The 24149-nt window shown below is 36.0% G+C and overlaps 1 protein-coding gene across 5 annotated transcripts in view; it reads left to right on the forward strand.

Annotated features, from left to right (window-relative positions):
• Positions 1 to 23657, forward strand: part of LOC139959422 (DNA (cytosine-5)-methyltransferase 3A-like) — a 33557-nt gene extending 9900 nt beyond the window's left edge. For all 5 annotated transcript variants that reach the window (XM_071957024.1, XM_071957028.1, XM_071957023.1 and 2 more), the window contains exons 7-25: positions 80 to 193; positions 719 to 799; positions 1133 to 1210; positions 1607 to 1762; positions 2467 to 2574; positions 3266 to 3437; positions 5363 to 5458; positions 6201 to 6245; positions 7198 to 7280; positions 8165 to 8212; positions 9600 to 9719; positions 10513 to 10726; positions 11578 to 11723; positions 12469 to 12559; positions 13041 to 13189; positions 14456 to 14541; positions 15258 to 15333; positions 20977 to 21095; positions 21402 to 23657. In XM_071957024.1, coding sequence (XP_071813125.1) covers positions 80 to 193; positions 719 to 799; positions 1133 to 1210; positions 1607 to 1762; positions 2467 to 2574; positions 3266 to 3437; positions 5363 to 5458; positions 6201 to 6245; positions 7198 to 7280; positions 8165 to 8212; positions 9600 to 9719; positions 10513 to 10726; positions 11578 to 11723; positions 12469 to 12559; positions 13041 to 13189; positions 14456 to 14541; positions 15258 to 15333; positions 20977 to 21095; positions 21402 to 21543 — 2124 coding nt within the window. In that variant the 3' untranslated portion in view covers positions 21544 to 23657. The remainder of the gene's footprint in view (positions 1 to 79; positions 194 to 718; positions 800 to 1132; positions 1211 to 1606; positions 1763 to 2466; positions 2575 to 3265; positions 3438 to 5362; positions 5459 to 6200; positions 6246 to 7197; positions 7281 to 8164; positions 8213 to 9599; positions 9720 to 10512; positions 10727 to 11577; positions 11724 to 12468; positions 12560 to 13040; positions 13190 to 14455; positions 14542 to 15257; positions 15334 to 20976; positions 21096 to 21401) is intronic.
• The last annotated feature ends 492 nt before the right edge of the window (positions 23658 to 24149 follow it).

A 24149-nucleotide genomic window follows, 5' to 3' on the forward strand; every position in this document is an offset into this window, starting at 1 on the left:
CACATCACAAGATCACTCTTCTTCATAAACACAACTGTGGAGCATTACTTTTCCTTTCTGTTTTCTCTTTATTATTTAGAAATCCAGGAATGTTCTATGGGAGGGAACCCTGAGACAAACACCAAAGAAGGTTGAGCCTTACCAAGTGACTCCACCATCAGCTAGGAGCAAGAAGAAGAAACCTCCAGAGAAGGTAATAATTTGTGACACTAGATGTTTTATCTATAAGTGATTTGCTCTGGAATCTTGCAGACCCCACTCCCTCCCCCTCCCCTTCCCCAACTGATAAAATTCTTGGGGTGCTCTCAATGTTTAGTTTTTTTTTTTTTATCTTACTTACCTGTTTTGTTCGATATATTTTGGATTTGGTGAGGGAAGGCTGAAAAATGTTTAGCACACAATGAATTTGCAAGGTGACATTCATCCTGAGAGGTAAACATGTTTTGGAATGTGTGTTTAAGACCTCTTGGAATTTGTAAAATAATTAATTAATATGAACAATTAAGTCTCAACCAAGGGACCAAGTAATATCCTTGATTGAGCCATAAAGAGCACTCCATACACTAAAAATGATTTCTATCTTGTAAGCTGGCTGAAAGGTCTACAAACAATTTTGCACTAAGAATTTTACTTTAAAATATCTTTTAATCGAGAATAAAATTTGAAAAATGATTTATAAGTTACATTAAATATATTTCTATTTCTATGTAAATATCAGAGCATGCCTTCAGCTAAACCAGATGGATCCAATATGACCCCAGCCAGCAGAGTTATCAAGCCTTACAGGAACGTTGCCACGGTGAGTATCCAAACTTTACTATCAGATGAAAAAGTACAAAAACTAACCTGGTGGATTATGGAAGTGTAAAATATGATTATATTGTTTCTTTTGCTCAAAACTTTTGATGTTTTTGTTCTCATTTTCGAAGTGTGGCGCAAGGTTAGCTAATCAGGTGAACTAACTTGCAATTCCAAAGCTATTTAACCCATAGTATGTATTTGAATATTTTGAGAGCAGCTACCGGGACAAATATTGTAATAATTCTGTTTTCGTATTTTAGTTTGAAATCTCCCGTAGACATCCTATCGTCATTTTTGCTAGCTTGTAACTCGATCTGTGTTTTGTTTGTAGCCATCACCTCTAGCCACGACACCAAATGCAAACCAACAGCCATCGACATCCAAATCTGCACAGAAACTTACTGTTAAGGTGAGTCCGAAAATACTGTGACATCTTCAAAATAAGAAGCTATTACAATATAAACTTCATCTCACCCCAGCCTCTCCTCTTCTCCACCCAAGTCCTGACCCACCCCCTCTCCTCCCTCCACCCCCTTCAAAGTCCTTGATTTCCTTGGTTCTGATACAACAACACAAATTTTGCTTCTGCTGTTTTCCAAATTTCATTGCATATTTTTCCCTCAAATTTGTCTAAATTTTCAAGTCAGTTTTCAATTGTTTACTTACTTTCAAAACCATTTTTTTTTTAAAATTATTGGGACATTAGTCTTATCCATGTACTCACCCTTACGTGACAAGTTACAATATTTGACTCTTAATAAAGTATGCATGTACTGTACTAAGAGTTCTTTTCTCATATGTGCAGCCAAAGTTTGCCCTTGGTCAGCTTGTCTGGGGCCACATGAAAGGCTTTCCTTGGTGGCCTGGTAAAGTGGTCCACCATCATGCCATGAAACGGAGAGAGCCACCAGCAGAAGGGCTTGTCATCATACAGTGGTTTGGTGATATGAAATTCTCTCAGGTAAACTTTAGCTGGCCTAGAAAGGTTTACCTTTCTCTCACTTTACCTTTCATCTTTCTCTATTTCTTTCTTCCTTTTTAGGTTTTAGTTTACCTTGTTTTCTTCTTTTCCTTTTGCATTGTGTTATAATATATATTTATAAAAAAATTACAACCCTCATAACAATGCATAAGGGATATCACAATGAATTGACATTGACACAATCCAATCTACTTATTCATGTCAACTATCAAAAACGGGAAGTAATATGAAATATATTTAAACAATCAATGAGGAATGATCAGCCAGGAAAGGAAGCCAGCAAGAGAATCACTGCTAAGTACCACCTGATTTAAGTACAATTATGGAAATATATGGTAACCTTTTTACACAGGGTGAGCATAATTAGGCTGAGAATGTTCTCCAAAAGTGATAATAATTCACTTTAGTGAGTATTATCATAAATTTGTTATTGAATTTTGAAGATATCTTAAATGCCAATAGAGAGACTTTAGTTTTGACCACATATTCATTAAAGTAGGTTTTATGATGGTGCTGATTTGATGTTGTAGCAATTATAGTGCATTATAGACAAAACTAACACATTCACAAAATATAATTTATTTATCTTGTTCTGTCTCTGACATGCATTATGAACAGTTAGGTTAATTACTGGAGCCAACCTCATTGCATATAACATCATATTTCATTTTCCTTTACGACAGCTCAAGGACATTCAAGTGAAAGGATTTGAAAATTATGCAGAATGTGTCAATGTAATGTTCCTGCAGAAACGAAACTTGTACAAGAAAGCGATGTTTCAAGCTTTTACGGTATTTTCACTGTCAAATTTATTTCTACTTCAAGTTATTGAATTGTTTCAGTTATATATCTCCCTTGAAACCCTATGACTCTGTTGTTTTGTAATTTAAAACATAGTGTCATAAATTCAAAATTTGAAAATGATCAACTCAATAGCCTGTATTACCCAAATACCTGGGGGAGGGGGGGGTAGAGGTTGAGAAGGGGTGTATCTCACCCTGATACACTATAGAAGCCTTGTCTCTGTACCCCACTGTAATGACCCTCTCTGAGCATCCCTTGAACCTGTGTGGACAAGTGTATATTACACAACATTTTCTTGCCATGAGAAGTACATATTGGATTTTGAAGCATTTCATGTACAATTGTTTTTTTTTTTTATGGGGGGGGTGTTTCATACCTCCACAGCAAAACCACAACAAGGAGCCAAAATGGGATTTTCTTTTCCCCCATGAGAACATCTTTAATTTGAACTAAATGCTCACAGGTGAAATCTGTTGAACTCATCTAATTATTACAGCCACTTGACTGTAGCCATTAAAAAAAAATTAACATCAACAGATTTATGTCTCATTTTGTCACAGTACATGAGATATCACTTTAATACCCTGTTTACATGAATTCAATCATCCTAGTGTCCTCAACAGCTAAATGTGTTGCCTTATGTTAATTTCTTGAATCAATCAATAATCTTCATATCAGTTGGCAGCTGCTCAGATGCAGAAGACTTTCAACGATGAAGTGAAGGAGTACCCGTCAAAAGATGCTTCAGATGAAGAGAAACGAAACTTTGAAGAGACTTTCCATGAAATGAAATCTTGGGCAGACGGAGGCTTTGCTCCGTTAGGACCAAAGGGGTTATTACCTCTGCCAGGTAATGAAAAATTTTAACTTTTTTTCCTTTCTTTTACCTTGGGATTTCACTTTCTTTGTTTTATCTTTAGTGGCAAGAGCAAAGAAGTTAAGGGATTCAAACCATTTACAAGCCCAGCGCTTTGGTTGAATCCCAATCTAGCCATAAATTTCTCTGCTCTTTTCCATTGCCTAAATTCCCCAGTCAGTTTTCCATTATACATTTCCTTATATATACAGGGATGTAAGTCTTCCGGATTTTTACGGAAATCCGTTTTTTTTTTTGTAATTCCAATAAGTCTTCCGTATTTTTACGGAAATCCGTTTTTTTTTTAAATTCCAATAAAGTTCCACAAAATTGTTCGAATATCAAAGACACAACGCGGCAAAAATGCCTGGCCCGTTGTAGCAAGCTAACTTCAATTTTCACTCATCGATCACTCAAAATACCATTTCCAGTTTCGCATCATCGCATTGCACTGTACAACGTTGTGCCATGTGAATATCGTTGCGTACGTGCGAACTTCAAATCGCTATAGCTCATTTCTGTCGTTGAAAAACCTTGCCTAATTCATGTTGATTGGACTGCTAATTAATATCTTCGTAACTGCTGGTGCTCGACAAAAGTTTTGGAATTAACGCTTGTGATATTTGTGAGCGGCGGAAATCTACGGGATACGCAAATGAAAGTCGATATTTGTGATCGCATTCGAATGTGAGACTGTTTTTTATTCCGTAGTTCGCTGCGACGTATTCGTAACTTTGAGCTAGCCTAACATAACGATAGTGTGTAAGTAGTAAGAACTAGGGGTAAGATGTGTTAGCGCTAATACTTCTGAGCTAGCCTAACATAACGATAGTGTGTAAGTAGTCAGAGCTAGGAGTAGGATGTGTTAGGACGGCATTCACCTGGGGTCTCCGAATATTTTTTCCGGTTTTTTTTTTGGGCTGCACTTACATCCCTGTATATATATATATATATATATATATATATGTATATAACGCAATCAACGCATGAACCTCATCAGCCGAGAATCGACTCTGGAACCCACCAACGACGTCACTAACACCGACCGCATTCCCCTCACACTTCCTTTCCATCCCTTATTACAACACATTCGCCACACCGTATACAGGAACTTCAAAACTCTCACACGTGACCCCACCACCAAGGAAGTTTTCACGGAGATGCCTATTACAGCTTACAAGCGACTGAACAACCTGGCGGATCATTTGGTGAGCGCATCGCATCCTCAGCCCATCCCTGTCGACACTCCCGGCACCTACCCTTGTAACCGTAGTAGATGTAATACCTGCAAATATGTCACCTCAAATACTATGCTTCGTATCACTGGCCCTAAAAACTCTTTTATAATTAAACATTACTTTTCTTGTATTTCCACTAATGTAATTTATGTTATCATATGTAAACGTTGTAATTTACTTTACATAGGTGAAACCAAGCGAAGACTGGCAGATCGTATTACCGAACACTTACGCTCCATCAAATCCAAGTTTCCTGGTTACCCTGTTGCCTCTCACTTCAATTCCCCCTCCCCCTGTAAGATCACTGACTTTTCAGTTACGTGTGCTCTGTCCCCCAGAGGCACTGATATCGATCTTCTTAAATCCGAAAATAGACTAATTTTCCGACTTGGCACCTTATCCCCTTATGGTTTAAACTCTAAATTTGATTGGTTGTAAGTCCTTTTACCCTGCTACTTTTCGCTTCTTTCATGTGTGTGCATTGGACCATTTTATCTTTCTTCGTTCGCTGTTTACAGTTTTAGTAGTCTTTTTGCTTACTTTTGTTAAAGGGTTTATACCCGAAACGTTGTGTTTCTTTTCTTTATCACTAGCACTAGCAAACTTTACTATTTTTCTACTATATATACATATATATATATATGTAAGACAATAATTTACTCTGGATACTCTTTCAATCAGAAGATGTAGTGGAACCTCCTCCGCCTCCTCCAAGCCCGATTGATACACCGAAGGTAAACACTGCCAAGAAAGAATCAGAGTGGATGGATACAAGAGGTGAGTAACTTCATCACATTTTCGTCTTGTCACTTTCTTCTTCAGTCATAATCAGTCGTTCGTTGTTCATGCTATTACACTTTTTCGTTTTTCTTGAAATAATCTTTTCCTACCATATTCCCATTCTCATCTCTCATTCCAGTGAATAATAAATATATCTGGAAAAGAGCAAATAAATTTTTCACCAGCTCTCTGGGTTTTATCAAATGAGCCCTGGTCACATGGAGGTACTATGGCTCCTGACCGGTGTGGCCAGCAAATAAATGGCTAACTAGGGATTGCTATCGTGAACTAAGGGTCTCATAGCTCAGTAGGTAGAGCGCTAAAGGCTTGTGACCCATAGGTCACTGATTCGAATCCTGTACTAGCCCAACATTCTTCTTTCTTCTCTTCCATTGTTTATTATTTCTCAGTCATTTTCCATTGTTCTTTTATTGGAACAATACATCTAGTATCTTATATTAACAATTGAAAGAACTGCTACACAAATGCACAGAAAGTAGCAGTTATTGTTAAAAGACAATGTTATTTTCAATTTTATGCTGTCGTTTGTCAACAAATTTCTTAAATCTCAAAAGTGCTACAATATAGGTTACAACAAATTAATTTTTGAATTAGGTTATAATATTTAGTTTGTTTTAATTGCCCAGCTTTTTAATCCTCTATCAGTGCTTATGTTATCTTGACTTATTTTCTCTTGTTCTTTAATTTCTGTTTTTAATTTTTTTTTTTTTGTTAACAGATGAAAGAATCGTTGAACTAAAGAAAAAAGAAGTTGCTCTGGAAGGTTTGTCTTTCTATGGACTAAAATCTTTTTCACATAAACTTTCCCTAACTTTTCTTGCACCTCAATGGAGTTATAAAGATGGCATATCTCTTTCCTCTAATACGTCTGTTACTCTACGTCTCATATGAGAGTATTATTCTTTCGCCGCAAGAAGTGGGATCAACGGAATTATGACCCTCAGCATTATTTGAACAGAAATTCCTGATGAATGCTTTTGGAAATATGTAGAAAAAGTTTTAGTAACATTTTGAATAAATAACGTAACTTAGGATTAGCCTTTAATTGAATTCTGCCAATGTGTTTGGTGTCTCTACTGTTCAATGCTGTAAAAGTCATGTGAAGAGGGCCTTGCCTTGAAACAAGACTCTAAACTTTTACCTTTAGACGTAAGAATACTTGATTAGCTGTCTTATCGGGAACATTAGCAATTTGATAAGGATCCGATACTATCTAATGAATTGCTACACTGTAATCAGGCATATTGTCTTTTATTAATAAGTGAGTTTTTTGAATAATGGCATGTACCTTATTTCAAATGATATGTACTATTATTTCACTGTGTAAACAGGGGCACAACTATATCATCACAGATTGGAAACCAGTGTTTATAGAATGACCCCATGCAGGACTACTTCTCCGTTTTAGTGAATCATTAGTTTTGATCATGAAAGATTGTTTTATTAAAGGGAAAAGAAACAACTCTGGATTAACTAATTAGAAGCACAACAATTTGAATAATTAACTTGACCATTTTGTACATTCATTGATTTGTAATTTCTCCACTTAAAATGCACTACAATGCAATAATTAAATGACAGATTTGATTAATTATCTAACGGTAGCATTTGTAAAGTCTTTTCTGGACCAGTTCTAACAACCTTCTGTTGTTTTCTCTTTTCCTTGACAAATATTTTAAATATTACACTGATCTTTTATTTCTCCATCTTTGTAGAGTTTTGCCTTGCTTGTGGCAGCAAGTCCATCTTGACTGAAGAACATCCACTGTTTGTCGGAGGTCTCTGTGAAGTCTGTCGGGTAGTACACATAAACCTATTACAATCTACTGTACCACAACATTTATATAATCTCTTCCCCATTCCCCCTAGAGATCAAATATGATATGTATAGTATTTATATCTGAATGTCATTGTGTCATTTCTTTCTGCTCTTTGAATTTGTTTAGTGTTTGTTATAATTTGCATATCTTAAGAGAGCCCCTTAGCCCACACCATTAGAATAACCACCCCTCTCACTCCCCTTCCCCTCTCCCACCTCTCTCCTTCCCCTTTCCTCCCCATCCCCTCCCTTTCATCCATCCGCCTTTTGTTTTTGCTTGCCGGGATGAAAGCAGAAAGTCAAAACTTCGACATGTATTGTTGATATTTTATTCTAGCAGTACACCACAATTAATCTGGCACACTGCAGTGAAATTTTATACCAATTTACATGCAGTACAACCCTTAAGGATGTACCTACTCCAGTGACAAAAAATGAACACATGACATTTTATGCCTGGGAAAAAGATCAAAATGTTGTCTATCTGTTTATGTTGGACTATCCTATCACAAGTAGAATCTGTATGCAGTGAAAACTCTGAAAAGTATACATATTTCATGTCTAACTTTCCTTGCTATTAGCTAAGGTATCACGTTGACCCTCCCTGTGGGCCACAAGAAATGATTTCACTGGCCCAAATTTTCCCATCCGTCCTCTCTTCTGTTGTCAGTATTGTAGCTCTTTTAATACATTAGTTTGTCATGCTGCATTGTTTTATCAGTTTAATAGCTGGTCTGTTAATTGTTACAATCATTAAGGCTTTGTATCATTGTCATCAACTGTCCTAATATTAGTCATCAGTGAATAACAATTTTTAATTTTGAGATTTTGACTCTCACAAGCTCATTCTTCTCTTCTTACAGATCGAATATCTCGAGACAGCTTACATGTTTGCTGATGATGGCTATCAGGTGATTATACTTCTTTGAAGGATGAATGGTTGAAATCAAAACCAAACTTTTTCTTTAAAAGCTTCAATAGTAGATAACAATAATGTTAAGAATAGAATGTAGCAGTTGAATATAAAAGTTATTCATGGGTCACAAAGTTTTGTGAATCAAAGTGACTTTGTATTTTAGGTTTTGATAGTAAACAAATGATGTGACCAAAATCTGGATGAGGCTGGAGGAAGGATTTCAGTAAATGGAAGGGAGGTGGGGGTGGGGGGGGAGATGTGATGGTAGAACTGACCTTCACTGGTAGCATGAGTTTACAGGAGTAACCAGTACACATTGCCTGGAAGGTGTTACAGTAAAAACTATAGCTGTGACTTACTGAAAGTGAAAGTAGATGGAATAGTCTGTTTAGCACAAGTATCGATAAGAACCATATAATTGTCAGGATGTGGAAGGGTTGAAGAGGGTGTGTAGCCTATTATAATTTAGTGGAAAGACGTACATGGAAACACTGCAATAATGAGCTAGTGAAACTGCAATTCATCATCAAAATTGTCCAAACTTGAAGGAGAGGGAGGTGCATGACCGACACCCCCCCCCCCCCCTCTGCTTTAGAGAGTGAGACATTTGTTCCTTGTAAGAAGAACACACCCTGATGAATTCCCCCTGGGTTCCCAAACAGACAGCTGACAAAATCATATGTTTGGATGTAGACATAATTGCATTTCTTGAGGATACTTGATAGTATTCCCAGAACCCATTTAGAAACCAATGAAACTAGCATTCATGATAGATAGATAAAAATAATATTCGGGGAATAATTTAAAGCTCCAATTTCTTTCATGAAGTACTAAAATATGTGGATCTTCATACTAAAACTTGTATCTATGCACAAACATGTGTATAAATTTGCCAATTATGTGCAGCAGAATGGGCAGTCTGCTAATTGTACTCAAGGCTATAAATGTGGTCTTGTTCATTTATCCAAACATTCATTCTTGGATGTCTAGCTCCACTTCATAAATTGTTTGTGAAATGTCTGGCCCTGATACACTATGAAGTTTCAGGTTGGTCAGTATCAACCCCTGGGGTAAACTGATGGTGATACAGTCTCACCTCAAAGGCATACCTGGCAAACAATGTGAGGGGGTACCTCCACCCCCTCCCCCCTAAGACAAAGAGTCGAGATTTAGCCCACTTTTATCAAATACAATCTTACATGGCTAAGGACTGCAATACTGGAACAAAGTAAACTTGTATGCAAATGTAATAAATATGAGATTGGATTAAGAGGCTAGTGCCCCCCTCCCCATTGCTTTGGGCATGGCTGGATTTCCAAAACAGTCTGTCTCTCTGGAGTAAAATATTCTTTCTCATCCACCATGGCTGTGGTTTGTTTCAGTGTTATTGCTGTATCTGTGCAGAAGGCAAGGAGCTGGTCCTCTGTGAAAACAAAGGCTGTTACCGGTCTTTCTGTCTCACTTGTGTTAAATTGCTCATCGCTAAAAATGAGCCCAACAAAGTATGTAAAGTTGTTTTTTATTAATTTTCTTTTTCACTTTGAAATTTGAATTTGACATAGTATTTGGTACAATAAGTACAAGGAAACAGTGGTTCGTCTTTTAGGCAGAAGTAAGTTGCTTTGGTGATGTCACATCGAATAAAGAACAAATTTGACAGCAAGTAATGCTTTTTGTATATCTGATCTATCTTTAGGACATTCTTCTGCAATAGACAAGAAAAGTTGTAACATCTTTGAAATGTTCCTTTTACAAATTTAAATCGAACAACATTTAAAATTCCTGGAATATCGTGCGTAATATAGATATAATTAAGCTTAACAATTAGACCAGTTTTTGGTCTCATGATTTTTGTATTTGTAAATGTACTACATCAGGACCTCTAAATTATACTGTTATCCACACAGGTGTTGCAGTATAGATAAAGCAGTTTGTTAGCATTTTATTGTCTCTATTTCATTTTTCAGTTTTCTGTCCTATGCTTTTCTGGCAATTTGTGTATATAAAGTTATAATTTTACCTACACAGGCCTTTTGCAGTAGATTCACAGTTTGTTTGTAACATTTTTCCTCTCTTTTAATCATTCTCTTGAGGAGCTGGGATGAACCTCTGATATTTATTATTTCTTGTTAGTATTGTTGTATCCAAATCAATTCTATCACTACAGTCATCTTTGAATGCTAATTTGATCTGCTTACAACAGTGTTATTTTTCAATTTTATTTTTGTCTGTTATCCTCTGAAAGCAAAATCTGTTATTAAAGTAATCTCACGTTGAACTTTTTCCAATCTTCAGGTGATGTCACAAGACCCTTGGATCTGTTACATGTGCCAGCCGGGAGAGACCTTCGGTTTCCTGAAGATCAGAGAGGATTGGCCGAGTCGACTACACAAGCTTTTCTCCCGGGATCAGGATTTGGAGTTTGGCCCTCTGCGCTCCTGGTCTCCTAAGCCTCTCAGTGAAAGGAAACCTATAAGGGTTCTGTCACTGTTTGATGGCATTGGTACAGGTTAGTGCACATTAACAGTGCTGTACATAACAGCCAAGCTTGGGTTTGAGCTGGGTATGTTGTAAAATGTACAGAGAATTTGTTAAAATATATTATTTCTATATATTTATAAATATTATATATATTTTTTATTATTTATTTATATTATATATATTTATTTATATATTACTATAAACATTGCTCTCCATGATGATGCGTCTCAATATGATTCTCTACTTTTCTTCAATTTCTTTTCCTATAAAGTGGACAAAATTTTTCTTAATACTGGGAATACTTTAAATAAGATTTAACACACATTATTAACAAGATGACCAACTAGGCATATAACACTTTATTAAGGAATTTCAAATTTTCTGGAAGATGATAATTCTTAAGTTTGTGTTCAGAATTGTTTGATAATATTGGAGGGTAAACATTACATATAATACCCCTGAGGATCTTCATGTTGGTTTTACTCACCCCCCCCCCCCTTCCTCATGGTCACTATCAATCTCTTCTTTTCAAGTGCCTATAACTGATCCTTTAAATTACAGTTATTTTGGATCCTTAACAAAGTTGTCCTGCATTCTAGGCTAGATTACTGCATAAAATAAATTCTGGCCAAGTACTCCTAGCTAGCAACTACCCTAGATGACAGAAAAAGTACAAATACAAGCACATCCAGTATTCCTACCTTTTCGTTTGGAAATGGTAACCCTTTAACTAAGAACGAAAAGTTTGTTTGTTTGGTACAGTTGTTAATTAAGGCATCAAAGAGGGTGTTCTTGTTCATGATAAATTGCAGTTAGTTTTAATATTGTTAGCTGGAACATGTCTTTGTCGATAAAAGCAGTCAATATTATTCGCTGCAGGGATGTTCGTCTTGCGTGAGCTGGGCTTTGTAGTGGATGTCTATGTAGCATCGGAAATAAATTCGGATGCGATTAAAGTCTCATCGGTGAGACAGAAGGGCACCATCACACACGTCGGCGACATTAGAGGGATCACCGCTAAACAGGTATAACGTACCATTCATTATTTATGAAGTGTTAGCTCAGTGGTTAATGCCATGCCTTTCAATCATAAGGTCCCCGGTTCAAGTCACTCCCAGGTTAATGTATGTCGTCCAGTTACAGAGTTGTTGACAATTAACAATTCATAATCATGGACGTTAAATATGAATGTAAGAAACTGACTTCAGTTAGCTTCCGGCTTTGATAAGCCAATGAGGCTTCTTCGCAAGTTCCTGCTTGCAGGAGGATCTAATATACATACATTTAGTGTACGGTACAACACGATCAGCTATAATAGAAAGGCTTGGTGTGTAACACGTCTTGCTTGTTTCATCGTTGGCATCTCCACAATTAACTGATTAAAAAAAAACTGGGGTGTAAACACGGCCCTAAATTTGTGCAAAGTGGAGTCTTAATTTGCTTCTGTAAGAAAGAATGTTTCAGATGAAAGGTATGCTTATTAGATCATTTCAGTAAAACAAATGTTATTAAATTTGGCAGAGAAAACTATTTGTATAGATGGTATCATATGAGGTGGTTTCTCCTAAGTTCATTCCTGTCGTGTTCGTCTGTCTGTCTTGATATGGTCTGTCAGTCTGCCATATGTCATCTCTGATAGTATTTTGTAATGTCAATATCATAAAGATTTTAATTTTGTCAAAAAAGTGATAATTTAAAAGATTTATCATTTTATCATTAATCAGCTTTCACTAAAAACTCCCTGTTTGCTTATTTGCATTCCTATTTCAGTTGAGGGAGTTGGGTCCATTTGACCTGTTGATTGGTGGAAGCCCTTGCAATGACTTGTCCATTGTCAACCCAGCCAGAAAAGGAATCTATGGTAAGTAAATCAGATAAGAAACCCAATCGAGATTCGAAATGGTGGTAGGAAGGGTGGGGGGTGGGGCAAGATCATGGAGTCAGACCAATGCTCAGTGATGTATAACATGATACATATGGCAGCACCACAAACTCATGAAATTTATTGTTCTGTATATTATAATCAAGGGATCATGCATCCTTTGTCCCTCTCCCTAGCCCCCCCCCCCCATCATATTAGTGTCCTGTGTCAGGAGTTCATTCATTGCAGGACAAGAGGGTCCATGGATCAACACCCTTCATGTATAAAAATTAGAGAAAATATAATAGGCAAGAGAGGACACCTAACAGGATGGCAAACTATTAAGTGAAAAAGAACACTCAGGTAAAAGAGGGGAAAACACAAAAAGAAAAGCTTGATCAAGAAAGAAGCATTTCTTTCATTTGCTTTAACGACATGTCCGCATGTGGTCTTCCTGATGATGATGGTGTTTTCTTTGCAGGAGGCACTGGGCTGTTGTTTTTTGAGTTTTCTCGCATCCTGAGACTATTGGAGTTGACTGCAACCCCTGACCAACCTCTGTTCTGGTTCTTTGAGAATGTGGTCTTCATGGGTCATCAGGACAAGATGACCATTAATCGCTTCCTAGAGGTCAGTGAAATGAGCTCCCCACACACCCACCCCTTTTTTACCCCTAATCCCTTCAAGTAGCTTTTTGTATTTGTTTGACAATTTCTAGCATTTTTTTCATGAAACCTATTGAGCACAACTTGAAATAATACAAATGACTTAACTATCACAACCAGGAAGTTTTAGAAAATTCCAGGCTTAAAAATATAATTGTCCTTACAGTTTTTGCACCATTATCATGAACAAATGCAAAAATGAATTTATAGCAAAGTATGTAGTTAGATCTAAATATTTGACTTTTTCTTCAGTATTAAATGGAATTGCCTCCCTCACTTAGTCGTCAAGCTTATGAACTGCTTCTAGTTTGTATCAAAAGTTAACCAAAAACCATTACAGAGGCAAGCTTTTATAATAATTGATTTACAGTAATTATGTATGCCAATGAATATTCAACAGGTAATTAAATACTCCTTTTAGCTGTCTCTCCTTGTAAAACTGATCCTTTAAAGCTTCACAATATTTCAAAGACATAAATGAGCATCTTTTCCTCTGGTTAATGCTGATAGTCATCCGATATGAATTGTTATTATTATTATAAAATTACATTCATATAGCACTTAATCTAACAGTAGACTCTAAGTGCTTTAAAAATAAAAGAAACTTTATAACTAAATAAAAGAAAATAACAATGAAATTAAATAGATGAGACAATAAAAAATCATAAATGAAAACTATAAACAATGAGAGCAAACTAGAGATACTGTAAAATCCAAAACCAACAAGAGCAACATAAAAGTTCAGAAATAAAAGCAAAACAGAGAACCACGACAAGGGGGTGGAACCAAATCAGCAGAGAAAAAAAAAACCGTTGCCGAAAAAGGTAGACTTAAAGTCACGTTTAAAAGAACAAAGTAATATTAAATCTGGTTTGGGGGGGGGGGGGAGTAATTCCATTCTTTAGGGGTGTAAACTGCAAAGGACCAATCTCCTATATTCCTAATATTCAATGATATTTCGTTCTTTAACCCTGTTTGTAAGCGACATCTTTATTCCCTCACTCCAACCAACTAAGCCTAAAGTCTGATTAATTTTTGTTTACATTTTTGTCTCTTTACTATATTGCATTAACATCGACACAAAAATAGAAAGGTTCCAGATTTTGTTTTATTCTTTATTCTCCAAGGGTCATGTTAGTTGGTGTTTATAGCCATGATGTTAACATTAGTACTAAATAGAAGGATGTAGTTTTGTAGAATAAACATTGCTTAATATATTTGTATCTGATAGTGCAACCCAGTCTTGGTCGATGCTAAGGACCTCTCGCCAGCTCACAGGGCCCGTTACTTCTGGGGTAACCTCCCTGGGATGAACAGGTTTGAGACAATTCTAGGAATTTCAAGTAATGAAAAAGATAACCATTGAGCTACTTAAAGTTTGATGTAACTTCTAAGTATTTGTTTGAAAGTAATTTAGTGTTAAGTGTTAGCTGTATTGCTTGCAAAGTTGTTGCATCCATTATCCTTTCATCCCCCTATTTTGCTATTAAATGAGACTGATAATGATATATCTGTTCTCTAATGTGGAACGTTATCAATTTCTGGGAACGATGTAAATCATTTCAACATTAATCTTTCTTTCCATTAGCATAATTTTCTTTTACTTATATATTGTTTAATGCCTACTAGGGCCATGCAAGTAACATTTAAAATTTTTTTTTTTACAAATTATTTAATTTATATTATCAGTTGTTCCAAATAGTTCATTTGTTTTACGAATTATCATAAACCTGAGATTCAAATATGTCTATGGCATGCCGTGTGTGACACAACATTGCTGTTAGTCCAGTACAGGGAGGTGGGATATCATACAGTGCTATGATTGGTTCAAATCATAGAGGTATTATTCTGTTCTGAAGCAGTGTTTCCATTGTATAGGATCTCACACCCCAGATCCCCTCCCCCCCCCCCACCCAATTCAATTTTCTTAATATATTAATTAATAACAAATTATTACTTGCATGGCCCTAATAGGCTTTAATTCATATAATTCTCTCTTGAGATAATCTCTGTGTTATTGTCTTCTATTACAGGCCCAGTGCAGCTCTTGTGGATAGTCCATTGAAACTACAGGATTGTCTAGAACAGCATTGTAACAGAGAGGCCAAGGTATAAACTGTATGAGACTAACATAACTTGTTGACATATATGAAGATATATATATATATATACAGGCATATGAATATATGAATGTGTAGCAAGTGGTATGACAGATATATAATAAATAAACTTATTTCTTATTTTATGGCTTGGCTTGCTTATAAAAAATGGTCATTCTGTGTAAATTGTCAGATTCAAAGCACCAAGGGTGCAGTCTGTACAATCATAACACTTGAGTAATACTGTTAGTTATACAAGCCAGTTTATACCCAATCACACATCAGTAGAATCACTGTGGTCGAGTGGCACGGACTTCGGTCTGTGACACAAGGTCCTGGGGTTCGATTCCTAACTTCACCTGATGAGTCCCAAAAAGGATGTTACCGGTCGTGGAGTGGAATTTGTTTTTAATATGTATATATCTACATATAACCTGAAAGCAGCATTGTCTGTTTACTCAACAGTTGGGTTGGAACACCTTGTAAACCATCCAAACTAGATTGCAAACCAGATTCGCTGCTCAAAAGATAACAAAGAGAAAACTGTATAAAAGAGAGCCAAGAGATGTTTAATAGTAAAATAAAAACAGCAGAGCAGAGTTCTAATCTCTCCTGTCAAATGTAAAGCATACCATTAGGGAAACAGTCCCCTTACAGCGAAGTTGCATTTCCAACCCGACCTCAAGCGGGGCAGCTCGGGTTGGGCTTATCTCGAGCTTCAGCTCTGCTTACACCACTTATCTTAACCCTATCACACGGACCAACGAACATGCGGTTTGCTCGCGGCATTAGCTAGTGTGTCAGCTATATGCAAGTGATCAACAGATCAACGTTGTTCACAGGCATGCACAGCTATAGCTACAGGCATACATACAGTACTCGCGACATATGATCGTATGAAGTGTATTCCGTGTCTTAGTTCCCTTTAGCTGCCGGTTCGGATTTTCGTGATTTTTATTCACCGGTTCCTGATTTTTCCGCGTCTGGCTTGCCTTTAATACATAACACCAGACGACCGCTAATTTTCATAACCGACGCTTGGAAATTTCCCAAACGTTACTACATCCAAACCTGAGATTTTCATGTGCCTCGAATCCATAGCTGTTGCATTAGGCCTAACGCTATGTTGTAACATGAGAGGCTATGAATACGGTCTATATTTTTGTTCAAATTAATGCTGCACAAGTAAATGCAATTTTTTATTATTAGAAACATCATTGGAGTTGTTTTTAGTTCTTATTATTCCTTTACATCAATCTGGAAACGTTAAACAGTAATCCTACACTAGTTACGTTGTCACCATTTACTTAGTTTGATTGGCCTAAGCTTAAATTTTCTAATTGAGCTTGAATGGAGTTAATAATAGTGACGAACAAGGATGTTAAACACTAAGTTCGGCATATTTTTTATTTGTTCATAAACGGAATTATATTGAACATAAGTACAAAATAACGAGTGTAAGAATTAGGTATTAAACTTAACATTTTGGTAAAGATTGAAGATGGATGATTTGTTTGAGATACTTTTTGAGATGGAAAGTTTGGGTAACTATTCTTGGCGCTTTTCTGGCCATTAACACATCTAGTAGGTTAGGCCATTCGCTATTCATAAACACATGGTTACTTGGTACGGACAATCGTCATCTGTTTTATCTTTTTGGAATTTTTTTTTGGAAATCCTTTTTCTTTTTCTGCGAAACTCCTGAGGTGGTTTAGTATACATACACAAGGATACATACAAGCCTTTGTTACATGCATGAGAAGAGTTGCATTAAGTACAATATGTACCAATTTTGAGGGAAGATAGGCTATTTCATTACTAGGGTTGTGCGGGTTCCCGGTAGTCAAGTGAATACCGGCATCCCGATCCCGGCTTTGACTAACCCCGATCACAGTGCAATGTGTAACTACTACCGGTATTGGGAAAACAACTGGTTATTACATTCGTTTCGGTATCATTCCCGGGAATCCCGGACATAATAAAAATATCTACGTGTTACTATTTGAATTAGAGAAAAGAAAACACGTTTATTTCTGGTTCCTGTGTTCTTAGTTTGAATAATATCTTATCAATTTACGCCCTGGCCTAGACATATTAACGAATCAACTTTTCACATAGTAATTTGGACCTATAAGCTACACCAAATATCGAACGTTAGTGAACTCAGCATGTTACGAGACCTCATAGTTATTCAGAAATTTTCGTTATTTATTCTTCCTTCAAACGATGATTGTGAAGGTTCCCATGTACAAAATCTCACCCTTGTACATTTCACCACATTTTGTTATAATAATTATAACGATTTAATAATTTTTGATCCAAACTGAAGGGAGCATATCAAATTAAATCCATCTTCGCACGGGACTGTATATTATTATAGCCTAGGGTACGGTACTGTTACACACTGCTGTTCGGTACTTGAGAGTTGATGCTGTAATGAAATGGATTCGTTTATTAATGCGGGGGGTTCCACGATGTCATTTCTAGTTATCTTTCGCTACTTTTTTATTTTTAAGAACTTTTGTACGAAGATTGATATTGTACGTATTGAAAGTATATTTTCTGGAGTAAACAACAGCCGATTAATGATATAAATAAATCTGTACTATTCTTATATATGTAGTTTATAATCCCGTATTTATGTAGCCCCTAAGTTACATTATTGTTGTCTGAAGTTCCAAAGAGGTGGGGACTTGTTGATAGTTAAAAACTTTTCATTGTGAACTTTTAAACTTAAAGTATTAGTAGTAAGTCGAGTCCTGTCTTTCCGACATGCTTAGTGATTCCCGTTAAATTAAATTGAATTTAGGTAAAAATTCATGCAAACTAGGTAGGCATCGGCCGATCCTAATTCTAAGCCTACATCGAAAGTTACGCCGTATACACCTCGCAAGAAAACCACGATAACCTTGAATGAAAAAAACAATATTTTGCACTTGAAGATCTGTCTTCCCCCAAAATGCAATGATAAGGTCTAGACCCAGTACTTCTTGATACATTGAGTTTCCAATTACTAGTCAAAAACATTTCTGGAGAAAAAAAACGTACGATATTTTTCACAAAAATTGATGATTAGATAAGTGCTTCCTCACAATCAACGAGCCGCCCCGAAATTCGCTCCCCTTACGTAAAACTTCTATATATATTACACGTGGAAAAACACGAGTTTTTACACACATAATTCCCATTGACATTGGTCACGGAACATAAGTAGGTCATCGACATTCGAACTTGGCAACTTACCCAAGTTCATCGCACCATGGGAACGACCCAACAGATTGAACATTATGTTACATTTTCCCGCCATCTGGACGCCGATTGTAAATTTTGGTGTAATATGCAAATTATGAATGGTACTGCCCTTGGTTAAAACTTAAACTATTGCGACACAAATTTTGGGAAACTAAGAAACTTTTGTATCAAATGTAAAGTACTGTATGGTAGGCCTACTATAATTCATAAAAGACGGTTTTCCTCAGGTGATAAGGAAAAGGGATGTTTCGGTGAACTCGATCTCTTTGTATAGTACTTGGATACTTAAAATGACCATGCTGTACATGCAGCTTCTATTTCTCTTTAAGTAAGCTCTACTTAGCATTGTTATCCGTTGTGGATCTTTATTGGAATAAATACGAAATGTATTTTTTGACGCCAGTATTTAACGGTAGGCCTAAGCATTTCTTAAATTGTTGACTGAGCTTCAAAATCCATTTTCAGAAAGTCTGTTTTCATGAAGGTTTTGTAAAATCGACATATAGCTAGGGTCGGAAAATATTAACGAAAGTTGTTCTATTATACAAATAAAATACATGTTTCTGGTACTGAGATCTGAAGGGGAAAAAATTGGCGGCTATCATTCTTCTTTTCATGCGCTTATACTAGTTAGGAATATGTGGCAACCTTTACGTGATTTCAGAAATGGCTCCTGTTCTTGGAAAAATGACTCCCAGTCATTATTCATTTTCTTATATTAATGTTCTTATTATTATTGTATATTATTATATTTTTCATTTCACTATTGGTTATGATACTTCAGGTCCTCGCGAGAAGTTAGCTTTACGCTAACCGAGTTAAATAAATATACAGAGATTTGATCACGGGTGCCAATTTGTATCTACGGATCCCCTTAAAATAACATTCAATGCTAACAGCATCCTCCTATTCTTATGAGGCGAATAGCACATAATATCAATAGGATGGTCGGTGGGAGGTACCTTAGATTATGAAATTGTGTTGCGGGCGCTGAGCGAGTGTATGGAGGGCCCGAATGCCCGACATTTTTTATTTATTCACATTTTTATCCCGGGTTGCTTATTCAGCAAAAGCTGGTTTCCAATAAGGCCCTGCTATTTACATTCAACTTTATACATAAGAAGTAAAACAGCGCAATATAAAAACAATTAAATGTACAGATACAAAACAATTAAAGCTGTAAAGTGGAGACAACTACAAAAAAAAAATGGAAATAAAAGAATTATCAAAAATTGGGCTTGCAAATAAAATCTGGAAAGTTTTGGAAACCAACACTATGCTACTTATTTCAACATGCGCGTTGAAACTTTCAATACCCAAGAGCTGATATAATGTAATAGCTGAACAAAGCCCAGGAAGCAATATAAAAAAAAAAATATTGTAAAAAACAGGAAATAAGATTCATAATGCAAAAGTTATCATTGTTATCACTCTTTGGTGAAAGGATTGGTGTGCCTACGACATGAAAATGAAACACAGTAGAAGACTTTCAGTTTATCTCAAATAGTTTTCCATCCAGTTCACATGCATCATGGACTCGCAATAATATAAAGAATATAATTTTGCCCTTCAGCTATGTATTTGCCAGGCATAAAGCTGACACATTAACCTTTTGTTTAACTGCCTTTATATAAGCAGATACAAGGAAACGGACTGAGAAAGATTGTATTTTAACAGAGTCGGTGTTGTTTCACAAGGGCGTAGGAACCGGGGGGCTGGGGGTGCCAGCCCCCCCGCACCCCCTGTGAAAGATATGGAGGGGCGGAAGTATCATTCCACCCCCCCCCGCTTCGCTTTTCTGTCATCCTAAATCTGTGTTATTATTTATATATTACATAGAAACATAGTTACAAGATAGTTGAGGTCTTGTCATGTACAGATATGAGTTTTAAATGCAAGTCATCCACTCAACACAGTACACGTTAAGAAGTCAATATCATTTCAGCTATACACTCTATACTGTCTTGATTGCTCATTGAAGTGCATATCCCTTATGTCCTGTGAAACTGGTTTAATTAAATTAGTTCACATAAGCGATCTTGTGGTCATTCTTATCTTGCTCATCTTACAAAACCTGCTCAACCATGTGTGGTATAGCCAGATAAGCAGCCACTTTGCAACATTTTAAGTGGAAAATTTTGCACCTTCGGTGCAAGGGGACTGTTTCCCTAATGCCTTTATGTATCCTGTTTCAAACTGGATGTGAAAAGTATAACTTTTATACAGAAATATCTGACAAAGAAATTCAACATACAGCAAAATATTCTTGTGTCTGAAAAGGTAATATTTGTACCATTAATGTTTAAGGGCAATTCTTGTAGAATACAACAGGGTCACGTTGTCATTCCCTGTTAATTCTGGTTAGCCTCATGTAATTTTACTTTCCGATCTGATTTTGCAGTTTTCCAAAATCCGTACCATAACAACTAAAGCCAACTCTATCAGACAGCAAAAGGAGGCAGTTCTTCCAGTGCAGATGGATGGTAAAGAAGATGGCCTCTGGTGTACTGAACTAGAAAGGTGATCAAATATCTAGAATTTTGATAGTTATACTTCTTAAAAACTTGAAAATTGCACTATACAGGTATTTTTAGTTAGCTATAAATTTGACACTCTGCAAATGAAATTAGCTGGATTTTATTAACATTGATCACCCATGTTTCTTTACATCTGTTACTCTATTTTTTATTTTTTTATTTATTTCATCTTTATTTTTCTATTTCTATTTGTTTATATATTATAATTTACCCTATTTAGTTTCTATGTATTTTTATTTATTATTTGATATTATTATTAATACCATTTTTGCCATTCATGATCTTCCAGGTTGTTTGGCTTCCCTGATCATTACACAGACGTTTGCAATCTTAGCAGTACTGGGCGGCAGAAGCTTCTCGGCCAGTGCTGGAGTGTACCGGTCATCTATCACCTGTTGGCTCCATTGAAAGACTACTTCCAGTGCGAGTAGGACAATGCCCCCATCTATGTATATGCTACAATTGATGTGCAGGGTTTTTCATCTTAATTTTTTACTTTTTGTAATCCTGCAGTTTTATCAGTTTTATTTCTACATGATTCAGTTGTTTTTACTAAGCTGTTTTAATCATATAATCAAGATCTCAGAAACTTTCATTAGTAGGATTTTAGAATTAATCAATGGATGATACTAATTTTTGACTGCCCATGTGAATCACAGATATAATCAAAGTGATACTAGTTTGGCTTAGTTTTGGTGGTGGCAAAAAGTTAACTTTTTAATTTTTGCTTTCAAGTTCTTTTCATCTTAATCAACATTTTCTAAAAAACAAACAAAAAACATGGAAAATGTAGTATGTTTATGACACATTTTTTTTTGGCTTCTTTCTTCTATTTCGTTCTAGTTTGTAAGTTTCTCGTTCATGAGTTTGTTTCAAAATGTCTCTTTTAACTTACCTCAGCTTTCCTTTCATGTTTGTCCACAGCAGAGAGTTCATTTGTTAAAGTTAAATTAAGTTTCATCTGTTGTTCTACTTTGATATTCTATTGTGTCTGATTTTCATCACTTTGTGTTCTTTTCAGTTTTGCTTTCTTCTTAGTGTTTAAACTGGGAGATGTAAAATATTCAACCACGAGTGGCTTCTTACAACTATTTAATCAGAAAACTAGTACGAAAAAAAGAATAAAAACCTGCCTATCCTTTGTCTTGCCTCCCTGCTTTGTCCATATATCCCCTTCCTTATCTTTGCCTGAATCCCATCAAAATTCTACATCCCTTATCAATTCAAGAAATCACTTTATTTGTGCTTTTATTCATCCATATATTATCTTTGCCATATTAATTCATCGACTTGTATATTCTTTATTCATTCCTATCCCTTCAGCCCTTTTCTGTGCCTTTATTCTTCCAACGCACATCCCATCTATATGCCTCACTAGTATCTTGTAGCAATCCATCCACTCATAGAGTATCTTTATATATTATATCATTCCACTATACTTAAACCCTTGTCTATGCCTTTATTCTTCCAACGCACATCCCATCTATATGCCTTATTAATACCTTGTAGCAATCCATCCACTCATATCTTTATACATTTTTTATTCATTCCAAAAACTAAAACATTTCTCTGTGCCTTTCTTTCATACAGCAAACTTCCCTTGCCAGAGCTTTATACATCCATAAGCCATAATAAATAGCTGATTCAAAACATGTCCCTGGTGTGCCAGTGCCTTTATTCATCCATGTACCTTTGCAATGCATTAATTCATCTACTCATGCATTTAGACAATTTTCCTTATTCATTCAAATAACCCCCTCCCTAACCCCCCACCCCCTCCCCCATCATATCTTAATTGATCCAACAATCTGTCAAAAGAGTTTTACTAAGAGAATGGTAGAGCTGGTGTTAGGTTGGTTTTTACTTTATTTTTGAAAGTAAAAATTTCCTTCACCATCATTATATGCAAGTAAGATGCAATTCATTCACTAATTGCCATATAGTTTCTTCAGAATAAGTAATCTTGAACATCAAGTGTGGTTAACTTGTTTCTTTTTGTAATATTACCTCACTGGACAACTTTAAAATAAAAGTATCTTTATCAAGAACTAAGCCTTATATGCTAGCCTCTAAATGTATATGCCACATCATGCCGACTTAAAGTAGTTGATAATTTATGCCATATATGTGTGTGTGTAATTTCATTCATATGTATGTTTTGTGTGGAGGAGGAGGGGGAAGCCTTTTTTTCTCTTTGAACTGAATTTTAAGGTGATGGCTCATGTTTTTTGTGTGCTTTTCTTCCCCTTCATTTTACTGTTGTTTTTTTTATGTTTTTTTTTTTACCATTTTGCATGCATGAGTAATATTGCTGGGAGCAAGCAAAGGGTTAATTCAGTTATCAAACTGAACAGATTGATGTTGTTCAGTTATTATATACTTGTTGTGTGTCACATGTTGTTACTACAGTAGGTAGCCCATCATGGTTTGTTTATGCAGAAAGAAACTTTCAGAGACATACATTTCGTAGTCTTATCCTTTTCATCGCTTTCTTGTTCTTTGAAATATAAAACATGATGTCAAACATATGGCTATGCATCGGAAAGTTATTATGTAATGTCTACTTTTTTTAAGTTACATTGGGCAATGAGCCGCTCCCTTCCCCCTCCCATAAAAATGGTTAGTGAGTATTTTTCTTCCCCACCCCCCCCCCTTACTTTTGCAAATCTGGATTCATTCCACATTAAGTCAATAGAATGAACACAAAAACTTCTTAAAACTTAGAAACATATTATTTAGTACAACCCAATTTGGCGACAACACCTAATTAGGATGACAGTTACTGGGCAAATGAACATACAATGAACATACAAATGAGTTTGTGTTTATTGGGTGGTCCATAAAACTGACTTCATCAGAAAAAGAGAGCTTTAGCAAATTATAGGTTTGCAGGAAATTGCATAGTGTCCCAGTGTAATCGTATGGAATGTATTTAATTTACTCAGTTAAATTAGCTCCCTTTAAGTCCCTGGTAGCTACTCTGTGTGGTATCCCAGATTTTCAGGGAACTTTTAGCTACAGATGACTTTGAGGAGTT

The sequence above is a fragment of the Apostichopus japonicus genome, chromosome 19 (genome assembly GCF_037975245.1).
Source record: "Apostichopus japonicus isolate 1M-3 chromosome 19, ASM3797524v1, whole genome shotgun sequence".
Lineage (NCBI taxonomy): Eukaryota > Metazoa > Echinodermata > Holothuroidea > Aspidochirotida > Stichopodidae > Apostichopus > Apostichopus japonicus.